This window comes from Durio zibethinus, chromosome 21 (assembly GCF_047325235.1).
Source record: "Durio zibethinus cultivar Kanyao isolate XHJ-2024 chromosome 21, ASM4732523v1, whole genome shotgun sequence".
NCBI classification, from domain to species: domain Eukaryota; kingdom Viridiplantae; phylum Streptophyta; class Magnoliopsida; order Malvales; family Malvaceae; genus Durio; species Durio zibethinus.
Window position 1 is genome coordinate 8357918 of NC_143182.1, and position 17635 is coordinate 8375552.

A 17635-nucleotide genomic window follows, 5' to 3' on the forward strand; every position below is an offset into this window, starting at 1 on the left:
CATAAGTTAACTTTTGAAAAAAAATTAAAAAAGTTTTTTAAAGTTAAAAATCTTACCTTTAAATATCAAAATTAATATGAGGTGAAGCAAGGTCTGAATAATTCAGTAACAGTTCATCAAAATAAATTATGCTACTAAATCTTACAAAAATATGACAAAAAATTAAAAAACATTTTGTAAAAAAGAAAAAGAAAATACACTTCTATATAAGTTGAAAAGGTCCGAGGGCATTGGCACTTTCCTTTCTTATTTAATTTTTTGCGGGAACTTTTTTGAAAAGAAAAGATATGAGATTAAAAAAAAAGCAGCAGAAATTTTCAAAAAAAATAGAGGGGGTAAATGAAAAGGAAAGCGAACTTTCCGAGCTCCAAATGCCAGAACTCCACGTAGGAAAATGGTTACAGCTAGAAACCGAAGATGTTAAGAAAATAGTATTTAATTTATTTTGTAGTATTTTATAATTTTAACGAGGAGCGTCGATGGCGCTTAATTCTCGGCGATGTCAGCTTTCGCATGCCTGAGATTTTCACCTGCTGCAGGCGTAACCCATGCTCTCTTCTCCACCATTTCCAATTTCTCATCTTTATCCATTTTTTTTCCACCTCTTTTTTCTCTTTTCAGCTTTCGGCTCTTTTTTTGACTCTCTTGATTCAATCCAAAAAAAAATAATAATAATTTTCATCATCATAGTCTATAAATTGTGAGCTCAAAACATGGATTTTACAAAGCAGATTAATTATCAGGTACCGTTATTTTTTAATTTCGCTTAATTTCGTTTATATTTTAAAATTTTGATGGATATGCCGTTGTGCTTTGTTTGATATTTTGCTGATTATGTATTTATTTACTTATCTTTGTTTTGTATTTGATTTTTTTTAGGTTTCGCTGTATATAACTCTGAGCGACGATCATGAAGTATAATTATTGAGTATATATGTTTTTCGAGCTAGAGGATTGGTTTGCGTATATTCTTGCTTTTGGTTTTGGATCTATGGTAATCTGATTGGTTCTGGAATTTGCAGAAGAGAGAGGCATTTGTATGATTAGAATTCTAGCTAAATTTTGGCCTTGGATTGAGGGATGCTGACATCTTGTGCTTAATTTGTACCTAATTTTTGTGAAATGGATTTGTAAATTAGCGATCGTCTTTTTGTTTCGTAAATATGTGTTGGATTCGATTGAGACAATTGGGTTGCAAATAGAAGATAGGATGTTAGTGACGTGTGAGAGTGTGTTGGTTTTGATTTGAAGATTTAGGCATTGGAGGTAGTGTTTGTAGGCGTTGGGGGAATACTAGATTTTGACTGTGAGGTTGTGAAAGTTAGCTGATATGACAATAGCTTGATTATGCATAATTGGTTGGTGGGTTGAAGAGGAAAAGAGTGTCTCACGGAGCTAAGATATTGTCTTTATGCAAGTAAATAGACCTGGGAACTTGTTGGGGAACATGATCAGGGAGGCGGCTAGCCCATTTGATCAATTGATTCTGAAAGAGTCTACATCTGTTGTTGCTAATGCGGGAAAAAATGTAAATAATAAAAATATCTCTGTACAGACAGGTGAGGAATTCTCCATGGATTTTCTTCAGGAGTGTGTTGGCACAAGAGCAACACCTGCTGTACCAGGTGCTGCTCACATACATGAGAAGAGAGTTGGGTTCAATCAGAACCAGAACCAGCAGCTGGGGTACCAGGATCTTGCCCGAATTCTTGGGTTGGAAAGAGTGGATTCCGAGTGTGCTTCTGATGTTTCTGATTTTGCATCTGCAAAAGGGTCTTTTAAAGGGAGTGAAAATGGGTCTTGTGTTGAAAAAATAAGTAGATACCAGAAGGAAGATGGTGATATTGGACAAGTGGCAAGGAAGGCTTTTGGTGAATTGAATTGCGATGTGAGCCATCCAAATGGTTTTGGACCAACTACTACACCCATTTATGTATCTGACTCTCCTAGTTCCAGCAACTTTAGGGGGCAAGGAGCTTCTGATGGATCTCAATCTGGGAAAATGAAATTTCTCTGCAGCTTTGGTGGAAAAATATTGCCTAGGCCTAGTGATGGAAAACTCAGATATGTTGGGGGAGAGACGCGCATTATTTCCATTCAGAAGTGTCTTTCTTGGGAAGAGCTTGTGAGGAAAACTTTAGATATCTGCAACCAACCTCATTCAATCAAGTACCAACTTCCAGGTGAAGATCTTGATGCCCTTATATCCGTGTCTTCTGATGAAGACCTTCAGAATATGCTAGAGGAATACCATGGGCTTGAAAAGCTTGAAGGTTCTCAAAGGCTGAGGATAGTTTTGATTCCTTTTGGTGAATCCGAAAATGCATCTTCTCTTGAGGCTAGCATCATTCAGCAGAGCAATCCTGATTACCAGTATGTTGTTGCTGTTAATGGGATAGTAGATCCTTGTCTTATGAAAATCTCTGGTGGGCAGTGTTTACCCAGTGAAGGAAGTCAACTAGGACCGGCATTGGATCATAACCCTAGTTTCCACAAATGTTGTCCCACTTCAGTGATCCCATCGGAGACTAGGGGTGCTTTTAATGCCTTGCATCCGTCTCAGATTTTCCATGATTCTCAAAATGCAACCAGGTTGCCACTTCCATCTCCTCCTATTACTCCACTACCTTTCCAACATGGAGGTTCCAACAGTGTTTGTGCACAAGCATTTGGTGACAACTCCAGCATTGAAAGCAGTAGTTCCTTCATTACAGCACACTTGAATCCTGAGAACTGCGGCACAGAAATTCCTAACTATAAACATGCCCAACAGGTTCCACCTGATTTGATGAATTGTAGTCACCCTTATGTAAAGGTTGATGCCAGCCAGACATACCAAGCATATGGAGGGCAGTTACTAAGCCCTAATCCCAGGGAAGATTCTCTGACTCTTTCAGTTTTAAACAAAAATAATAGTGATTACAATTGTGTCTCACATGGGAGCTCTATGCATAAGGAAAGATCGTATCTTTTTGAAAAGCCTATCTCACATGCTGATGATCCATTGAGTCTGTTGTCAGGATCTGTTGATTCCATTGATTCTCCCCCAAGCATGTCACATGCATTTTCCGATCCAAAGCTGCAGGAGCACGGAGGGAGATCTGCTTACTGTTCACAAGAAGGAGCAAGCCTATCTTCCCCTTTAAATTTTGCAAAAACTCAACCACCTTCCCTTCTTGTTTCAAATGCCATGCAGGAAAGGTTGATGCAACAACATGATAACATTGATATTAGGAAGCCCAGGGCACAAAATGATTTGTCAGAAATTGAATCCACATCAAAGTCAACATGGGATATACTGAGTTCTTCTCCAAATCCTGAACCTTCTTGCAGGAATACACCTATGCATAAGGCTACTGGCGACAGTAATGACAAATGCCAAACAGCTAAAATTGATTTGAATAAATGCGGTTTCATGACACCGAATGGTTATGATGAACATACTGCAAGCTTGGATGCCAGGAACAGGTCTGATAAAAATGATCCATTTTTGCATCAAGGTGGAAAGTTTTGTCAGGGTAGATCCCCTGATTGCTGTATGGAGTACAACAATAAATTGTCTAATGCGGACTGCAATCAGACTTCTGGTTTTGCTATTGATACTTGGAAAAAAGATTCACAAGTTCCTTCATCCTTGGCTATAGAAAATAACATAAAGCATCCACAGACCTTGGACAAAATCACATCTGATATACTTGAATGTTGTGGTTTCAGTGGGAAAGTAATTGATGGACGAGGGAGCATTTCTTCTTGCAGTGGGAACCCTGAAGTCACATGCTTATTTCCAAAGACCATAAAAGACTCAAGAGATGAGTGTTCACTGGGTGATCTTATCTCTGAGTCATTGAATGGCCCAATTTTGCATGAACCACCACAATTGCAGTGTGTTGCAAGTCAAAAGGATATACCAAAAGAAGATATGCTGATGGGCTCAACCAATTTGCATCCATCTCCAGTTCATGTTGACTCTGGTCTATGCTCAAACTTGCACAAGGATGACCTTCATGCTATGTCACAGAATCCAGCAAACAATGCAGTTTTTAGGAGAGAGGTTTCTCTCATTGATGATGACCTTAATTTTCCCAATCAAAATGCTGAGAAGATAGGATCTTTGCATGAGAATTCAATTGTAGAAGATGTTAAATTTGAGCAGACAGAACTCTCAAGCAAGAACAAATATCAATTCCAACCACAGCCAGTAGTTAGTTTGGAAGATGTGGTCGCTAGTGTGCCTTCTGGGATTCAAGTTCCATCTGCAGTTGTCCCACGTGTGGATGTGATAAGCAGTGATATTGTATCTCCTATTGCAACAGAGTTGGAGGATGTCATTCCAGAATCTAAGTCTAAGGTAAGATTTGTTAAATTTTGTCACGTGCATCAAGTTTTATAACTTGTATAGATGCCCGTAAACTTAGGTAGTTTAATGGCTTTGTTCATAGGACGCTACGGTTGATGCTCGATACAAGGATGAGTGCTTCAGTGATGCCTTGATAGCTGAAATGGAAGCCAGCATCTATGGCTTGCAGGTTCTGCACTAATCCAATTCATAACTGTTTTCAATAAAAATTTCTCGTTTAATACGAGACCAGTTCATGCAGTGTTGTTTGCTGAAAAATGTGCAACAAAATTTTGAACTGCAAATATAAATTTTCCCTGTTTGTGAGTTGGGAAAACTTTCTTATTGTTTATTTGAATAAGGTTCCATTTAGTTAATCTACATTGAAATTATAATTATGTATCTGCTTATGGTATCCTTGTGATTGCACATATGAAAAACGTGCAAATTAACGTATGCATCAGTTTATAATTTGATGTTGTTTGAGTGGTTTGTCCTCCTCTTTTTGTCTTTTCTCCATCTCCTTTCCTTTCCATGACTTTGAGTTCATGTATATTTGTAATTGTCTTTAAAATTAACTCTCACAACTTTCCTTTTCCCTTTCCCGCTGAAACCAACAATATTGCTATTAATCTACCATAAGTATGGTAACCAGGCTAGTGGTTTTGTTAGAAGATTTGATTCTATGTCAACTCTTGGCCTTGTTTTCCCTTGTAACCAAAAACTTTTGAACTAATGATCGGCCCCTGTTTGCCCCTCTCCCCTTTTAGTTTTCCACTTTTCTTCCTTGCTTGTAAAATTAGCTTCTGAAGGAGAATGAAAGTTTTCTGACTCTGATGTACAGATTATAAAAAATGCTGATCTTGAAGAACTGAGGGAGCTAGGATCGGGTACATATGGAACTGTTTACCATGGAAAATGGCGGGGAACAGATGTTGCTATAAAGAGAATAAAAAAGAGTTGCTTTTCTGGCAGATCATCAGAGCAAGATCGGTTGGTGGGTCTCCAGAGATGTTTTCCTCTTTTTTCTCCCCTTATCTTTCCAGTTCCTAATCCTAAACGTAGGAAAGTTGATATTGGATCTCGTAAGAAGCTTCATAATGATTAAGGGTACAGATTCAATAATATACACCTGCATTACAAACATTTTAATGAAATTCAGCTGATATTGAATCTTTTCTCCCCTTATCTTTCCAGTTCCTAATCCTAGATGTAGGAAAGTTGATATTGAATCTCATAAGAAGCTTCATAATGATTAAGGGTACAGATTTGATGGTATATGCCTGCATTATAAACATTAGAATGAAATTCATCTGAAAGATATTTTTGTCTTTGTTCACATTTATGATTTGCGTCTTCTTTTGTACTAGCTATTCTGCACTACGAGTTTTGGGTGCAGAAAGTTCTGGAAAGGAAAAAAAGGAATGATTTGCTGGTTAGGTGGTTTGAATAGTGCACTTGCACCCTAGGTTTCATCCAAAAAACAAATAAGGGAAGAGTCTATAAAATATTTTTATTATTATAAGTCATGGAAGAAAAATTTATGGGGTAACCTTTCTCTTTTTGATATTGGTCTCTTTTTGGCCTTCTTCTTGACTTCTGTTAGAGTGAAATATATTTGCTATGGTTATTCTGCCCTTCTCTTCTGCAATTTTAGATTGATAATCTATTTTTTGTTATTTTTGGAAGGTTTTCTGTCTTGAGTTACAGTTGTTTGCAGTAGCTTCAATATGTATCATAAATAATTTGTTTTTATCAAGAAAGAGTGTTGATATGAATAACAAATCCGATGTTTTTATCAAGAAAGATTAGCCTATGGGTTGTCACTTGTCATGATTGCTCCAAATTTTGAATAAAGGGTCCTAGAAAGAAAGAAGAAAAAGGTTTTTGTCCTTTGGGTTGGTGGTTGGAACAGGGTTTGGTGTTTGATTTAGCAAGATTGAATCAATTTACTTAAATATGAAAGATAGAAATAGCTGAAAATTAACTAACAGGCTTGAGTACAATGGCATCTTGAAGTGGGTCATTATTTTCCTCCCTTGCTCCCTTTTCTGCCATTGTAATAGCAAGAAGAATGGGGGAATTCCCATTCTGTAGTACTATTGAGATCCTTTAAACAATTTTGCAGTCATATTCTTCATAGCAATTTGACTTGTTTGCATGCCCGAAGCTGATGAATGTTTGGCTGTACCAGACCAAAGACTTCTGGAGAGAAGCACACATCCTCTCAAATTTGCATCATCCAAATGTGGTTGCATTTTATGGAGTAGTACCAGATGGAACTGGAGGAACCTTGGCAACTGTAACTGAATTTATGGTAAATGGGTCGCTTAGGACTGTCCTAATCAAGAAGGATAGGTAATATAGGTTCAATTTCCCAATTTTACAGTCCTTCACTCATTAATGATGCACTTACTGTTTTTTTGGGATTCTTATGCAGATCACTTGCTCGTCGTAAAAAGCTCATAATTGCCATGGATGCAGCTTTTGGCATGGAATACTTGCACTCCAAAAACATTGTTCATTTTGATCTGAAATGTGACAATTTGCTTGTAAATCTAAGGGACCCAGAACGACCCATATGCAAGGTAATATATTAGAGACAAACTCCCTTCTAGTAGACATTTTTTATTTCAAGGTGCTTTGCGTGATACCAAAGACCATAAATGGCCAGAGAGAAGAATTCTTAATTCTGTTAAAGTGGAATTGATTGTTTTTTGGTCCAAGATGAATGCTGATCATATGTTTGGGTACAATAGAATACCCTTAAGAGCTTTATGTTCCCCTTCTAACTAGTCTATATCCTGTCACTTATCATGTTAGGAAGGCTTATGGTACAGGAAGGTTTACATTGGCTTTTCAATTGAAGCATGTCTACTGTGTATTGTTTCTGTAGGTTGGAGATTTTGGATTATCAAGAATCAAGCGCAATACTCTTGTTTCTGGAGGTGTGCGAGGCACCCTCCCATGGATGGCACCAGAACTGTTAAATGGTAGCAGCAGCCGGGTTTCTGAAAAGGTCTGTAAAGCCATATTCTAATATATTTCTTGCCACTGTGAAGGAAAGAATGAATAAATAAATGTTAAAGCCAAAAATTATGATATTTGATCTGACAGGTTGATGTGTTCTCATTTGGAATATCAATGTGGGAAATCTTGACTGGGGAGGAGCCATATGCCGATATGCATTGTGGTGCCATTATTGGTGAGATTTTGATTTACCTAATGTGCAATTAGCTTCTGATCCTGTAGAGAAAATTTACATGCATGGAAAAGTGATTGGGATGTTAGGACATGATATTAGTTCCACTATGGAGGGCATACGGTAGCTAAAATGGTGTGTCAGTATTTTCTTTGGCATATGCGGATTGGATTGAACAAATCAAATCTAACTGGAGTATGAGGATTTGCATGTGGTTTTTCTCTTCTTTTCTATTTAAATTTTTTATTCAAGGTAAGACAATAATTCAGAAAGTTTCAAAAAGTCAAGCCAAAAATAGGCTAGAAGAAACTAATATACTTGCAGTTTAAAGTTGGCTTCACTGGAAGCTTACTCATGGGTTAATAATGATGATATTGATGATCATTATGTCACTGAATCAAATGATAGGATTGGTTGAAGATGAAGATCACAAATATTTACGGAGAGTTGTAAGAGTTTTTACTTTTCACCTTGGCTTAAATGCTCGTGTTCTGTAAGAGTATAAAACAACAATTATAAACAACTCACATAAATAAATTGAAGCCATATCATAAATTGCATGTTCTTGACTATCTTCCATGTTTTATGGTTGTATATTAATTACCCTTTTAGTTTTTTGCTTGCTATATCTGAAAAGTAAACAAAAACCTTCTGGCTTTAACCAAAATTTGGCTTTATGCTCGATTGGTGAATTGTGATTGCAGGGGGGATTGTGAAGAACACTCTTCGACCTCCTATTCCGGAACATTGTGATCCTGATTGGAGGAAGCTGATGGAACAGTGCTGGTCTCCTGATCCTGAATCTAGACCATCTTTTACCGAGATAATAAACAGGCTTCGATCCATCTCTATGTTGCTTCAGCCCAAGGGACAATACAATCAGGCAAGACAGACGAGGCCTAATGTTACGGCATGAGTAGTCATCGTTATATGCGAGCACTTGTTTTGTTTGTAGGTACGTCCGTAAACTTAAGTATCTATCTTTGATGTAGAGGATCAAATCATCAGAACGATGAGCATGAGTAGAGTTTGATCATTGATGGCCAAAATTTTCCCCCTTCTTACCGTTGTTAATAAATATATCGATTCATTTGTTTATTCTTTTGTAACTGAGTAATCAGGTGGTCATAGTAGTAAGCCTGATAGAGAGCATTTACAGAGTTCTCCGGCCAGTTTATTATTGATGATTTTGTTGAAAATAGTATGTTTATATGTATATACACATATTTAGAAAAGAAAGAGAGAGAAAAAAAAGGTGCCATGGTTTTCACATGTTCATTCATTTTCTTGGTGGTGCTTGTTTGAACAGTAATATCGAAAATTACAGGCAGAAAATTTCTATAAAACTTTATGACTAGATTATTAAAAAAGCTCTTGAATTATTCAATTTAAAAAATAAAATTTTATATTTTTATTGTACATAAATAAATTGTTATCTCTTTATTTATATTTAAATAAATCTTTATTATTTAAGTTTAAATTAAAAATTAAAAATTTATTTGAATAAAATAAAAATATAAAAATTTATTTAAATAAAGAATTAAAATTTAGAGGTTTTTATGTTATTTTTACTGAATTTTAATAATAAATTCTATATGAAAGAGGTAATTAAAGATAGGGTTGTTGGGTTTTTCATGTTCACATTTCCACTTGTCCCGACTATCAATTCAGGAAAAAGTAAGATAGAGTTGTGTATCATCTTCGTGCTTACTAGTGAGAAAAACACTGCCGTCACAATCGTAAAGCTGCTGGATCACAAATGGTTGTTGTATTAATTACTTTGTCAGCTGACTGCCAACGGTACTATTTATAAAAACTTTGACCGGGTTTTTTTACTCTTAGTTTCAGTCACAAATTTAAATTTAATTCTTACTTTTAAAAAATAACAAAAGATAAAATATTCAAGATAAAACTTTGACCGACATTTGCCTGCATAAACAGATTTTTATACTTTTTTTTATTTAAGAATGTGAGAATGAGATTATAGCAAGATTTTGAATTGAAATCTTTCCATTTTTTAATAACTACGATTTGGTCTTCCGATACGTCAGTAATTTGAAAAAAAATATGTTTTTAATTTTTTTTAAATGGGAAAAGGTTACGTGAGTAAAAATGAATAATTTCTTTGAGAGATGGGTAGTCTTTTCAAATATGTTTATATATATATATATATATATATATATAAAAGAGATATAAATGTTGTCAAAGTTTTTATATTTTAAGTAATAAATTTTTAACCCGCCTAACAGTGGGATGTCCAAGTATAAGTACAGATTTTTTAGATTTTCCGAATCACAATTTGTCTTTCACAAGTTAACAAAGAAGGCAGAGAAGTAGCATTGCAAGTGTTTTGGTTGTAAGTTTGATAATTTAAAATATGATATATTTATATAATATAAATGTAATATAAATATAAAATATAAAAATAATATTATTTAAAATTTTAATAATTATTATATTTAAGTTTAATAAAATTAAAAAAATATATTTTATATTTTTATTTTGATATAAGTTATGATATGTATTTTTTTTATATAAAATATAATATAAATATATAAAATTTAATATTTTACATGAATTGAAATATTATGTGAAAAAAAAAAAAAAACCAAAAAAATTGCTGCGGCTCTGACTTCAAATTCAAACCCAGTTGTAGTCAATAGAGAAAATAGAAAGGCGCCGACCACTAATGAAATAAAGGAAAAATAGGAGCAGCAGATTAAAAAATAAAATAAAATGAGTAAATCCCCCTTCGTCCAACTTGAAAAACGTGGGAGCAATTTTCGTGGAAGACTCAAGCCACATGATATATGGCATCAAATCAAACCAAGCAAAAAGACTGGGGAAGAAGACTGAAAAATCCAACTAAGATTCCACTCATTGGTTGTTGAATGAATGAATTCTTTTTTATTGCCACAAACTTGTTACTATTTGTAAAGGGCTACAAGCCGATGAACTTGACCAAACTTGCTCAAGTCCCTGGAAAAGACATCCCACCAAGAAGTAGTTAATGTTTCTATATTAACCCATTTTTAGAGAGGAAACAAGTGAAAGATTAGAGAGAAAGACAAGAGAGATTGATAGATATGGAGAAAGCAGTCAACAGACAGAGAGTTTTGCTTCATCATTTACTACCCTCTTCTTCTTCTTCTCCTCAATCCCATGAATCCGCTGACGTTCTTTTTGTAAGCTTGATCCCTATTACTGGATTTTGTTTTTTTTTTTTTTGTTGTTTCTTTTCTTTTAAAAGTGGGTTTGTTTCCATTTGATCAGCCTTCAATTTGTGCGGCCGGAGATGGCGCTGCTTATCACCGGACGGCTGCTTTTGGTGATGATGTTGTGATTGTGGCGTAAGTTATTTTAATACTATCTTCTTTTCTTCTTTGGTATATTACAAACATTTGTTACTACTTGTTCATACTAAGGCTGGTTGCCTAAATTTAAGTGACAGAAGTCATAATATCATGATTAGCGATTGATTAAAATGAAGGAAAGGAAACCGTTTCAAGGGTAAAAGGATTTTTATGTATGCAGAAGTCAAGTAATGTATTCTGTTATTAGTGAAAAACCTTGATATTCTAAGTTAATTCTTCCAAAATTTGTATTTTTTATCCGAAGGCATCAATACGAGAAGCAACCTCCAAATAGATTTGCCAAAAAGACTATTTTTTTTTTCATCTTTTATATGTTTCTTTGATCTGTTAATTTTGAATCAAAGAGGGGTAAAACGTTGTTACACAGGGCATGTCGCACTGCAATTTGCAAGGCAAAGCGTGGAGGCTTCAAGGATACACTTGCAGATGATTTACTTGCCCCTGTTTTGAAGGTTGGATGCTTTTGGTTTTTGTATTCAGTTTTCTATGAAATCAGATTTGATTTGCCTCCTTTCTTAATCTTAAGTTAATTCTCAATGCAGGCTTTGATAGATAGAACAAAGCTGAACCCAAGTGAGTTGGCAGATATAGTTGTCGGTACAGTTTTGGCACCTGGCTCACAAAGAGGAATGGAGTGTAGGATGGCTGCATTCTATGCTGGTTTCCCAGGTATACATATTCTTTCATTCTTATTCTTGTACGCTTTAAAATTTCTATCCTTTTTCGAGATTTAAACTGTTTGTTGTATTGAAAATTATTGAATTTTCATTTCATTTGTTAATTGCTTTTGGCATGCTACATTTGGAGTCATTACCAAGGTTTTTACTATGTTGATAATAGAAATATAAATTGGAAGACTTGCATCGAATTCTAAATTGTTGATTCCATTTGTTTACAGTGCTTTTTGTATGAAACATTGCTAATATAATTAACTGTTTCAACCAGATACTGTGCCTATTAGAACTGTCAACAGGCAATGTTCATCTGGCCTGCAAGCAGTTGCTGATGTTGCTGCCTGCATAAAAGCAGGATTTTATGATATTGGTAGGGATACTTTATCTTATCTATATATTTGAATGCTGAGAAAGATTTATTCGGATATGCGAGTGACCTTCACCTCCATTAACGTTCTTGACTTTCAATGTAGGCATTGGTGCTGGATTGGAGAGCATGACAATTGATAAAGTTGTTCCAGGGGTTAGCAAAGTTAACCCAAAGGTATGTCAAACATATAATTTGTATTCACTTTTTAGGATATGTTTTACGTTGATGTGTTAATATTCAACTGCATTTTTTTTTACAGGTAGAGAGCTTTGCCCAAGCCCGGGATTGTCTTCTTCCTATGGGCATTACTTCTGAAAATGTTGCACAGCGGTATGGCGTGACACGGCAAGAGCAAGACGAGGCTGCTGTAAGTTCTGTGTTTTTTTCAGTTTACTTTTATCTACTGATGTAAATTTAATCTTTTTTAGCCTGAAACGCCTTTGATTTGTAAACATAGGTTGAATCTCATAGGCAAGCTGCTTCTGCAACAGCATCTGGTAAATTCAAAGATGAAATTATCCCTGTAGTTACGAAGGTAATTTTGGGTGGTAAATTATTCTGGTTTGGAATTTGTATGATGTTTCATTAACTTATGTTAATCTGCGAAGATAGTGGATCCCAAAACCAGAGAAGAGAAGCCGGTCACAATTTTGGTGGATGATGGAATCCGTCCAAACACAAACATGGCAGATCTAGCAAAGTTGAAGCCTGCATTTAAAAAGGATGGGACCACAACTGCTGGTACATAATAATGAAATTTGTGAAATTTATTTCTCCGACAAGAACATTATGCAATTTGAATGAAAATTGTGTTCCGATTTTTTTCTTAGGAAATGCTAGCCAGGTAAGTGATGGTGCAGGAGCAGTCCTCCTTATGAAGAGAAGTTTGGCTATGCAGAAAGGACTTCCAATCCTTGGTGTTTTCAGGTAATGAAAACTGCTTGTACTAAAGTTTCTAGCACAGATAAAGAGTGCTTGCTTATTAGAACTACAAGTTGAGCTGGGCTGATTCTTCATTTAGTTATTCTACATGATCTTTTGGTGACCAGGTAAATGATGGTTCCTTTGTGTGTTCATTTTCTTAATTTACCTCGTTATATTAAGTAGAAATCAAGAACATTCTTGAACAGAAGTTCACTAATTTGAGACTTCAAATCTTTCTTGTAGAAACAAGTTTCCCTTAATGAGGGCAAAATAAGCATCAGGATAGTGATTTCTTCATCTAGCGTAGTGCATGTGTAACGGACCTAAGGAAGAGTCCTGAATCCTACATCGAACATAATAGGAGGGTCACTAGGGTTTATAAGGGTTCACACCACCTCCGTCTTATGAGGTGCTTTTTGTAGGACAAAACCGTGAGGTCATGGAGGTCAGAGCGGACAATACCTCACAAGGATATGAACCGTGGTAGGAAGGCTGATCTGGGACGTGGGAAGGGTGAATGCCCGGGTCCTAGAGCCGCGCGGGTTCGAAGCTTAAGTCTCGACCCGTGAGAAGTGGTATCAGAGCCAGCTCTAAACTGTTCGATCCACGCCAAGCACCTCGAGAGAGGTAAGCAGGGTGGCCAGCCTCCGTGACGAAGGCGTCACGAGATTGGGTGCGGGAGAATGTCACGGACCTAAGAAAGAGTCTTGAATCCCACATCGAACATAATAGGAGGGTCACTGGGGTATATAAGGGTTCATACCACCTCCGCCTTGTGAGGCGTCTTTTGTGAATTGTAGCAGGAAGGCTGATCTGGGACACCGGAAGGGTGAATGTCCGGGTTCCAGAGCCGCGCGGATTCAGAGCTTAAGTTTCGACCCGTGACACATGCCTCCCCTTCTTTTTCTTTTGCTTTCCTTCTTCATCCTGGAGGAATCACACTGCTCTCTTTCTTGATTGAATTTCTCATATTAATATTAGTAATAGAGTAGGATCACAGACAAATCTATCATATGGTGCTAGAGTTCTGTTACGTGACCACAAACAGTAGAAGAAGCTAGGGTTTTGAGAGAGAAAATAACAATGACATCAATGCCTACCAAGTTTGCCAAGCTTAGAGCTTTACAAATTTAGGGGTGAAAGTAATAAAGAAGGAAATATTTTTTGCACTACATAATCTATCGCCTTTTTTTCTAATCAATGTCTAGCTTAAAAGGTCTGATTACCATAGGAGAATTTTAGGTAGGAGTGAATATATAAATTCACATTTTAAGCCCCTCACACTGCTTTCTTATGCTCCTTTTATAGAAGTTTTGCTGCTGTTGGTGTGGATCCTGCTGTGATGGGCATTGGTCCCGCTGTTGCCATACCAGCTGCGGTTAAGTCTGCAGGTCTTGAGCTTGGTGACATAGACTTGTTTGAGATAAATGAGGTAGTGGGTTTCTTTGATTGATTTTATTTTGAAGGTGAATTTAGTATGAGTTTTACTTTATTTTCTAATTATGCAATATTTATTTTGCGTCAGGCATTTGCATCTCAGTTTGTATACTCTTGTAAGAAATTGGGGCTTGATCGTGCAAAGGTCAATGTTAATGGAGGTGCAATAGCCCTTGGGCATCCTTTGGGTGCTACAGGTACTTATCAAACAGAAATTTGACAATTTATAATAAATAAATTGCCTCAGTTACACCATTGCTGCTGCATGGAACTGAGCTCATGATAAACAATGAGAGGTGCACACAAGCCAAGACACAGACATACACGAGTATTTGTTTGCGCGCCTGTATATATGGTCCTCTACAAACATATAACAAATATATGTTGCCTGTTCTAACCTTTCCAGTGGCTAAGCTTGGTCTTGAGGGTCGTCTGGTATTAATTTAACCTATATATTATTTTGTGTATCAGGTGCTCGATGTGTTGGAACTCTTTTGTATGAGATGAAGCGTCGTGGGAAGGACTGTCGCTTCGGAGTGATCTCAATGTGCATAGGTCTCTCTCTCTCTCTCTCTCTCTCTCTCTCTCTCTCTCTCTCCACAACATGAAAAACTAAAGAAGATTCAGGTCTAACCTTGGTCAAATAATGAACTTGATAAATGGACTATGTAACCTAATGGACGAAGGATTGCAATTGCCTTTTTCTTTTGAGTAAGTCATAGTAATGTGTGAAAGCCCAGTCATATCTTTCTTTTGCTTGCATTTGACCATAGGTTATTGAACTCATTGAGTTGATCATAGAATTGGGTTTTAAACAGTTCAACTAAATTGGTAGAAGGTCTAATGTTTTTGAAGCTGACTATTTGTAGCAATTATATCATGGTTCATTTTCTTTCTTTATCTGTTTGACTCTGCCATTGCAGGCAGTGGAATGGGGGCTGCAGCTGTTTTTGAAAGGGGAGACTGTGTTGATGAATTCTGCAACGCTCGAGCTGTCAAATGTAACGAGCTTCTCTCAAAGGATGCTCGATAGATATGGTTGTTAGTATCTTTCTATTTGAATTTAACGACTTTGGAACATTCCTAAAATTAGATAATTGTCAGTTGTCAAAGCTGCATACTGGAAATCAAAATAAACTTTATCTATGCAATAGCTCAAGACTGTGTCAAATTTTCTAACTACAAATTTATCCACATAATCTGGTTTATTATAATCTGGATGCACAATTTGAGAATGAGGTTGCCATGGATTCAATTATACATCTGAATTATCATGTAAAAAACAGAGGAAAAATACCTCTTTTAAATTCAAGCTGTCAATCTGGGGATGCATGATAGCTTATGCTAACTTACTTTCCTAGTCACTTGAACTAGCGACAGTTTCTTAGAAGCTGAAGCATTCAGCTCCATCATCTATATTCAAAATTATGATGCATAAAAGCGATATTAGAACTAAAAACATTTCAAAGTTATGATAAGCATAATCAATCATTAACCATTACGGTAACCGCCACCAACTCTGTCCTAAAACCCAACCTGGAAAATCTTACAGTGATTGAGGTAATAATAAGAGTGCTTCTTGTGCACCAGAATTCTGATTAAAACCGAGAATATGGTGTGGAACCAATATCATTAAAAGGGAAGAACCAAGAAACAGGGAGGAGAAGACACTTTCATTCTGGATCAGGTGAGCCTCCTGGGACAAGCTGCATTGCACAAAAAAGAATGAGTATAAGAAATTTGATACTGGAATCTATTATAATTCTTTATATGCAGTGGCATTTGGTTTCTCTTTTCCAAATTGGTACCTTTTGGCCCTAGTTAGCGATCTACAGTTTACATGCTGATATCTAGTTAGCAGAAATTTGTTTCAATCTAAAATGTGATCCTTATAAATATACCAATCCTAAGTAAATCATGGTTTTAACAAGAAAGGCATTAACTAAATCAGAAACCATTTAATCTTACAATGGCAATGTTGTTCCCATTAAGCAAAATTTGATCAAGCTTTGTGATCCGTCTTCCTTCAGCAGTGATCTCACTGTAATATCCAAACACAAGCAGAGAAGCAAACACGATCAACACAAGCTATGAAGGCTGTACTATTTAAGGGGAGAAACATTCAGCAATTACTTATTGCATGCAGACAAGCATGGGGCAGACATGTTACTAAGCCATTAAAGTCAAATGAAAATATACACATTCTTGTATAGCACTATTCTTTTCAAATCAATGTGAGAAAAACAAATCAAACATCCTGTCACTCTCAAAAGAAATAACATTGTACAATCAAGCAATGAACATCAATTGGGACACACATAAAATGTAAAAGAAGAATAATCTGTGCAGTTAGACAAGTGGGTGGATGTCCAGCCCAAAAACTTTTTTCCTCTAGATGGATAGCCAGTTCTCAACCTTTTCCTTCTGTAATGAGGATTATAGCAAATACAAAATTACCAGTAATTAAAATGATTTGCTCAAAAACCTGAACACCAACCCAAGGCAACAATGCACCAATATTGTTAAGAAATAGTAGTACTAAATCTATCCCGGAAAAATTATAAGCCATCTCACTTTCTCCAGTTACTGCCATGCTAACTTATAAAGAATTCAACATTGAACCAAAATATGAAAAATAAAGTTTCAATTCATAGGAATTCGGCTTCAAAATTGAACTTCAAATTACAGACTTTCAAGTAATTTAAGGGTTAAAAGAAAGCTAGCCAAAATTTGACATTTATTCAATACAAACAACATAACTAATACCCAGAAATAAAAACTCCAACTTTCTCTCTTTCCCATCATTTTCCTAACCCCATTTTCATTGAGAGAACTTAAAACCCTAACGCACAAAACAGAAATAAAACATTGCAGGGGCAGTTTAAGCCGATAAATCTATATCTAAAAATTCAAAGAAAAAAATGAAGAACTTTACTATTCAGTGACATCTTCCAGGACCATGTTGACGTAGACATCGAAGCCTCTTAGAGTACCCACGAGCTCCTTGTCCCCTTTCATTATCACCCATATTTTGGACCCTATGCACCTGTCTATCAACTCTGCAAAGCAAAGAAAAACAAACCAAGATTAGGATTTTTCCTTACTTTCTCGAGAAAGTGAAGGAAAAAAGAAAATAAAAGAAAACTTGTCACCTGATGGAAGAAGCTGTGAAGGATTGTTTGCCATTGCTTTGAGAGGATTCCGCAAGAGAGAAAGCTCCACTTTTTCTTATTTAAAGGGCTTCAGTGTTTTGAATGACCAATATATCCTTTCTGAAACGAGTTCGTTAGATCAACAGGCCCGTTTGGCCCAATGGAC

General features: G+C 36.1%; 3 protein-coding genes across 4 annotated transcripts; 2 read left to right on the forward strand and 1 right to left on the reverse strand.

The window, feature by feature from the left end:
- The first annotated feature begins 274 nt into the window (after positions 1–274).
- On the forward strand, positions 275–8816 carry LOC111305384 (RAF-like serine/threonine-protein kinase 20). 2 transcript variants are annotated; one of them, XM_022902875.2, is made up of 9 exons: positions 275–743; positions 880–4348; positions 4440–4526; positions 5181–5333; positions 6531–6694; positions 6777–6924; positions 7233–7355; positions 7454–7541; positions 8243–8816. In XM_022902875.2, the coding sequence occupies exons 2-9, from the start codon at positions 1412–1414 to the stop codon at positions 8452–8454; spliced, it is 3912 nt and encodes a 1303-aa protein (XP_022758610.2). In that variant the 5' UTR covers positions 275–743; positions 880–1411; the 3' UTR covers positions 8455–8816. The 2 variants fall into 2 exon arrangements, 1 of the variants encoding a protein (XP_022758610.2); XR_016331177.1 differs by having other exon boundaries at positions 305–743; positions 5181–5446.
- A 1476-nt stretch (positions 8817–10292) lies between these two features.
- On the forward strand, positions 10293–15470 carry LOC111305385 (3-ketoacyl CoA thiolase 1, peroxisomal-like). The gene is made up of 14 exons (XM_022902878.2): positions 10293–10723; positions 10812–10888; positions 11280–11364; positions 11455–11581; positions 11858–11956; positions 12060–12130; positions 12216–12323; positions 12414–12491; positions 12565–12697; positions 12787–12883; positions 14189–14312; positions 14406–14514; positions 14789–14872; positions 15241–15470. The coding sequence occupies exons 1-14, from the start codon at positions 10625–10627 to the stop codon at positions 15348–15350; spliced, it is 1401 nt and encodes a 466-aa protein (XP_022758613.2). The 5' UTR covers positions 10293–10624; the 3' UTR covers positions 15351–15470.
- A 97-nt stretch (positions 15471–15567) lies between these two features.
- On the reverse strand, positions 15568–17627 carry LOC111305387 (sm-like protein LSM5). The gene is made up of 4 exons (XM_022902889.2): positions 17470–17627; positions 17253–17376; positions 16286–16358; positions 15568–16023 (listed from the first exon to the last, which is right to left on the reverse strand). Exons 1-4 carry the CDS (start codon positions 17501–17503, stop codon positions 15991–15993), a joined length of 264 nt encoding a protein of 87 aa, XP_022758624.1. The 5' UTR covers positions 17504–17627; the 3' UTR covers positions 15568–15990.
- Positions 17628–17635: the final 8 nt, after the last annotated feature.

Bases quoted from the DNA above. Each gene is read 5' to 3' on its own strand.
- LOC111305384 (XM_022902875.2), top strand. From the start codon at position 1,412: ATGCAAGTAAATAGACCTGGGAACTTGTTGGGGAACATGATCAGGGAG. The intron at 4,349-4,439 runs GTAAGATTTGTT...CTTTGTTCATAG, and splicing joins TTCCAGAATCTAAGTCTAAG to GACGCTACGGTTGATGCTCG. The intron at 7,542-8,242 runs GTGAGATTTTGA...TTGTGATTGCAG, and splicing joins GCATTGTGGTGCCATTATTG to GGGGGATTGTGAAGAACACT.
- LOC111305385 (XM_022902878.2), top strand. From the start codon at position 10,625: ATGGAGAAAGCAGTCAACAGACAGAGAGTTTTGCTTCATCATTTACTA. The intron at 11,582-11,857 runs GTATACATATTC...TGTTTCAACCAG, and splicing joins ATTCTATGCTGGTTTCCCAG to ATACTGTGCCTATTAGAACT. The intron at 14,515-14,788 runs GTACTTATCAAA...TTTGTGTATCAG, and splicing joins GCATCCTTTGGGTGCTACAG to GTGCTCGATGTGTTGGAACT.
- LOC111305387 (XM_022902889.2), bottom strand. From the start codon at position 17,503: ATGGCAAACAATCCTTCACAGCTTCTTCCATCAG. The intron at 17,377-17,469 runs GTGACAAGTTTT...TTTGCTTTGCAG, and splicing joins TTCACAGCTTCTTCCATCAG to AGTTGATAGACAGGTGCATA. The intron at 16,024-16,285 runs GTAAGATTAAAT...TGTGCAATGCAG, and splicing joins ATGGGAACAACATTGCCATT to CTTGTCCCAGGAGGCTCACC.